This window comes from Phaethon aethereus (assembly GCF_964289735.1).
Source record: "Phaethon aethereus genome assembly, chromosome: 5".
Classification (NCBI taxonomy): Eukaryota; Metazoa; Chordata; class Aves; order Phaethontiformes; family Phaethontidae; genus Phaethon; species Phaethon aethereus.
The window spans coordinates 64,522,082-64,527,366 of NC_138579.1; the positions used below are offsets into that span (position 1 = coordinate 64,522,082).

Genomic DNA, 5,285 nt, shown 5'->3' on the forward strand with positions numbered 1-5,285 from the left:
AGATTTGAATACTGTGGTGATAGATGACACAGTTTCATTTGATCAGTGTGACCTTTTAGGAAAACAATCCAATCTTTTCCCTTTTTGTTTTGTTTATTTTTGTGTGTTTGTGCATGTGCCTCAGGTTAAGTGCTTCTTCTGCATGACCATAACCAAAGGGTGACCCATCCACTCCCTTATGTTCTATGGGGACCTCAGAGCCAGTTTCTCAGTCTTCATGTCCTCTTCCTCCTCCTCCTCCTCCTCCTCCTCTTACCACTGCTGCTGACGCCCTGGGTGCTGCTCCCAGGTTTGAGACATTGTTGACAGGCTGAAGAAAGGATTTGCAAAGACCTCCTCACTGTGTAAATAAAGTGATGGCTGGAATTAACTTCAACTCCCCAAGTAGTGATATTAAACACTAAGATTGCTAGACCAAAGCATTACCAGGAACAGATTATGAGGAAAGAGACTGTTTGCATTTGGTTGCAAAGGTGAACTGAAACCATCTGTGGAGAGCAGGTACCCTTTGATTTGCATTTTTTTTCTTCATGAATGCAGCCTTCGTAGCCTACAAGGTAGTCAGGATTCTGATCAAATCTGTGATAGACGCAGGAGATAAATGAAACAAAAGGGTCTTGGTGGATGAAACAACAAGGCCTCAGCTGTTTCCTGGTTCAGTCTGAGAGTTTTGTCTTTTCTTATCAGCAGAAATAAGTAGTTTGTGTCAAACATCTGGACAACAGGAAAATGCAGATCTGTGATTCAGTGTTACAACCATGTTGCCCTGCTCTATGCCCAAGGGACCGTCCTCCAAATGCAAATGGCTTTGAACTTTCTAGCGAAAACTAAGGTTATGCTGTAAATAAAACAGAACCTTTTTGCATTAAGCTATTAAAAAAAAAAAAAAAAAAGCAGTTGCAAAATGGAGGTTGCAATGGTGAGTGCAGATAGCTCTGGGTGCAACAGCCACATGCCCTATGGATATGCGGTCCAAGCTCGGGCCCGAGAGAGAGAGCGGCTGGCACAGTCGAGAGCTGCAGCAGCTGCAGCCGTAGCAGCAGCAACAGCAGCAGTAGAAGGTGGGGCAACAGGTGGAGGTGGGCCATATCACCACTACCATCAGGAACAGAGTCGAGGTGCATCCTCCTCTCATGGTGGGAATGCGTCACGCAGCAGCATGCCCCACCGCCAGAGTGGTAAGAGGCGGAAGAAAGGGAAAAAGAGGAGCCACCACTTGGGAAGTAGGGAGTGTGGGGCTTCCTTCCCCTGTTCTGAGCTGCTGCCTCTCAGTGGTTCTGAAGAGAGAATATTGAAGGACTTGAGTGAGGAGGAAGAGGAGGATGAAGATGAGGATGAAGACGATGAGGAAGAAGGAAAGCTCTACTACAGTGATGACTATGGGGAGGATGAGTTTTCATACTCAGACCAGCCACCTGATGATGGTGGAGGCCCTGGGGGTTACAGCTGTCTTCGCTACAGCGAGTACGAGTGTTGTGAGCGTGTGGTAATCAACGTGTCAGGACTGCGGTTTGAGACCCAACTGAAGACTTTAGCTCAGTTCCCGGAGACACTCTTGGGTGATCCAGCGAAGCGAGGGAGATATTTTGACCCTCTCAGGAATGAATACTTCTTTGATAGGAACCGTCCCAGCTTTGATGCCATCCTGTACTACTACCAGAGTGGTGGTCGGCTGAAGAGGCCAGTCAATGTACCCTTTGACATCTTCACTGAGGAGGTGAAATTCTACCAGCTTGGGGAGGAGGCCATGCTCAAGTTTAGGGAGGATGAAGGGTTTGTCAAAGAGGAAGAGGACAAAGCTTTGCCGGAGAATGAGTTTAAAAGGCAGGTTTGGCTGCTGTTTGAATACCCAGAGAGCTCCAGTCCAGCCAGAGGCATTGCCATTGTCTCTGTCTTGGTCATCTTGATCTCCATCGTGATCTTTTGTCTGGAAACTTTGCCAGAGTTCAGAGATGACAAAGAATTCGTCATGTCCCTGAGCTTAGGGAAGGGGCTTTCCAATGAGTCACTTCACCTGGATGCTGGGGAGCACACCATCTTCAATGACCCTTTTTTCATTGTAGAGACAGTATGCATCATTTGGTTCTCCTTTGAGTTTACAGTGCGCTGCTTTGCATGTCCAAGCAAAGCACACTTCTTCAAGAACATCATGAACATCATAGACATTGTCTCCATCTTGCCTTACTTCATTACTCTGGGCACTGACTTGGCGCAGGAGCAGGGCAGTAACGGTCAACAGGCCATGTCTTTTGCCATCCTGAGGATCATCCGTCTGGTCAGGGTGTTTCGCATCTTCAAGCTCTCCAGGCACTCCAAGGGTTTGCAGATCCTGGGTCATACGCTCAGGGCCAGCATGAGGGAACTCGGCCTCCTCATCTTTTTTCTTTTTATTGGAGTCATTTTGTTTTCCAGCGCTGTTTACTTCGCAGAAGCTGATGAGCCTGCCACCCATTTTCAAAGCATCCCAGATGCCTTTTGGTGGGCTGTAGTGACTATGACTACAGTTGGTTATGGGGATATGAAACCCATAACTGTGGGTGGGAAAATAGTTGGGTCCCTGTGTGCCATTGCGGGAGTGTTAACCATTGCTTTACCAGTGCCAGTGATTGTCTCCAATTTTAACTATTTCTACCACAGAGAGACTGAGAGTGAAGAACAAACGCAGTTGATGCAAAATGCAGTCAGTTGCCCTTACCTCCCAACAAATTTACTGAAGAAATTTAGAAGCTCATCAACTTCATCCGCAGAGGATAAATCAGAGTATTTGGAGATGGAAGAAGGAGTTAAAGAATCTCTTTGTGTAAAGGAGAAAAAAAGTCAGGACACGGGGAATAGCAGTGAGTCAGAGAAGAAAAACTGTGTAAATTCAAATTCTGTGGAAACTGATGTGTAATTTTGAACGTTTCCAAATATATTTATGCATTAAAGAGTGCAGTGAAAATTATGAAATATGCAAACAAGAGTCCACAGCATACAGTAGTATGCCATTTAATGGTGAAATACAAATAAAAAGCATTGCTAAACTTATATTACATATCAAGTAAGTGGTATAACTTGAGGAAGGGATTGCTAGATCTGATGTAATTTCAGACTTTATATTTTTATTAGAACGCAAGTGTTTTGCACATGAGGCTGAAAATTTTATTAAAACCAAGTAAGTTTTAAAGTGGGTGCATGAACTGTCGACATCACTAATAACAGCTGTGTGGTAAAAGTTGGCATTCAGAGGTATTTACTATGTAAGAAGCAATGAAGTTTGGTAGTCATTTATCTATTTATCAGTGCTTTAATAGCAGCTACCATAAATCATTGGATACCATAGTCATTGTTTTTCAAATGGTAAATTTATTGTAAAAAGATATTCTACAGCAGATAGATCTAAATTTTTTTCTTGAAATCTATAATGCTTGTTTTTAACTGGAAATTTACTTTGAAAAGGCTGCTGACCCTCCAGAAATTGTTTATTTTTATAACTCTCTTTGGAGGCGTTGCAGCATTTGTTGTCTAATAATGAAAGAAATGAAGAGAATCATTTAACCTGGTCTGACTGCAAAGGCAAAATGACTGGAATGCTTTTTTGCACTACTTTATATGCTGGAGATATACTGAAAGAGACTTCATACTGTGAATGTTTACTAATGTAATAGTTCAATGACAATCATTGGAAGAGTGAATTCTGCATCATATTTTATTGTTTCTTTTTTCTTTATGTGATGCTGATGGCAAAACAGCTGACATTACATTAATTCCATACTCTTTTTAATTATGAGTATCTGTGATCTGGAAAAGGATTGTGAAGTAAAATTTTATAATCAACATTATTTGAAATCAGTGTTTTCTCCTGATGCCCTCAAGAAATACCGACCTAATTTATATCTTTTTTCCTGGTTAATTTAACATTCAGAGGCTATGATTAGTATGTGCACTTTGTCAGTATTGAAGAAATTCAGTGTATGGGAGGAGAAGGTAGAAGTAATAAGATATTCAGTTGTTGCACTACTGACAACTGAGAATTGCTAACTTTTAACATGCTATTATTGGTGCTGCGTTTTCCCTTAATTACAGCTTTCACCCATGTGTATTTGAAGCAACATTTAAGATCCAAAACAGGCATTCTGGGATTCAAAATGAACACGTTGGGTCCCGCACAGTCCTTGAGAAAACATTCCATGATTTCTTTTCACTGATTCCTAGGCCAGCTGTATTTTACTGTCTAGCAAAAACTTCCATTGCCCTTCCTAGGAGATTGTGGTACGTAAAGATTATCTGGCCTACAGGACATTCCAGACTCCAGAATGAAATAGGTAAGATATTGCTGCATATAACATAAATAATAGATTCAGAACAGGCATTTTTCAGACTTACAATTACCTAGGGAAGGCACAATTAAACTGGAACTGTTTTTGAAGAGGCACTGTGGAACATTTCAGATTATAAAACTTGAACCAAATTGGCATATGCACTTTAGGGGCTGGGGCAGGTTGTTACGAGAGAAAAAAGGGGCTTACCAACACTACTAAATTACAGTAGTTTTGCAATATTCATTTAAATCTGAGTAGAGGATTTTTGCAGGAGGAGAACTATTTAGTGACCAACCTATAGTTCTGGAGCCGAAAAACGACCATAAAAGCAGTCCAAGCTGTGACATTATGCATAATCTATCAGATAAGCATTGTTTCCTGTATGCAGCATCCGGGTACCGAATGGAGCCATAGACATAGGTTTTTCTTTAATCGTTGATTAATTCAACGTTGAATCGTTGATTAAAGCCTTCATGGATTTTCTGTGAATTGCCTCTTCGAAAAGTGTCTCTGCTTGTCCTCTTTTCCATTGCAGAAGAACTAATAAAAACCGACACACAACAAAAGACTGCGTCGTGCTGAGCCCTGGTTCAAAACTTGTGTGTAAATGCCCGATTCCTAATTTAAATTCATAGAGCAGGCTTCACTATATTTTTGATGTGAAGCATTAAACAAAGTTCCTTTTTAGTGCGGTGATATTAACTTGAACAGTGTTTTGAGTGAAACAACTCAGTAATTTTATACATGGACATTTGCCCAAACTGAACATTGCATTTTGTTGTAGCTTACACGAGTTGAATGTACTAAATAATTTTTTCTACAGGGGCAGTATCAGCAGTGAGGATGAGCATTCTGTAAAATCCGGCAAAAATCCGTAACTGAAAGTGTTTCTTCAACAGTTAGTAGTTAATGATGTAAAGAGCATAAGGGTTCTCTTCTCAGCTAGCTTGCTAGTAGTTCTGTATAATACCAGAGACCATACGA

General features: G+C 41.3%; 1 protein-coding gene across 1 annotated transcript; it reads left to right on the forward strand.

Annotated features, from left to right (window-relative positions):
- Positions 1-512: 512 nt before the first annotated feature.
- Positions 513-2,893, forward strand: KCNA4 (potassium voltage-gated channel subfamily A member 4; the record flags this gene model as incomplete). The annotated part of the gene is made up of 1 exon (XM_082000409.1): positions 513-2,893. The coding sequence occupies exon 1, from the start codon at positions 905-907 to the stop codon at positions 2,891-2,893; it is 1,989 nt and encodes a 662-aa protein (XP_081856535.1). The 5' UTR covers positions 513-904.
- Between the last annotated feature and the right edge of the window lie 2,392 nt (positions 2,894-5,285).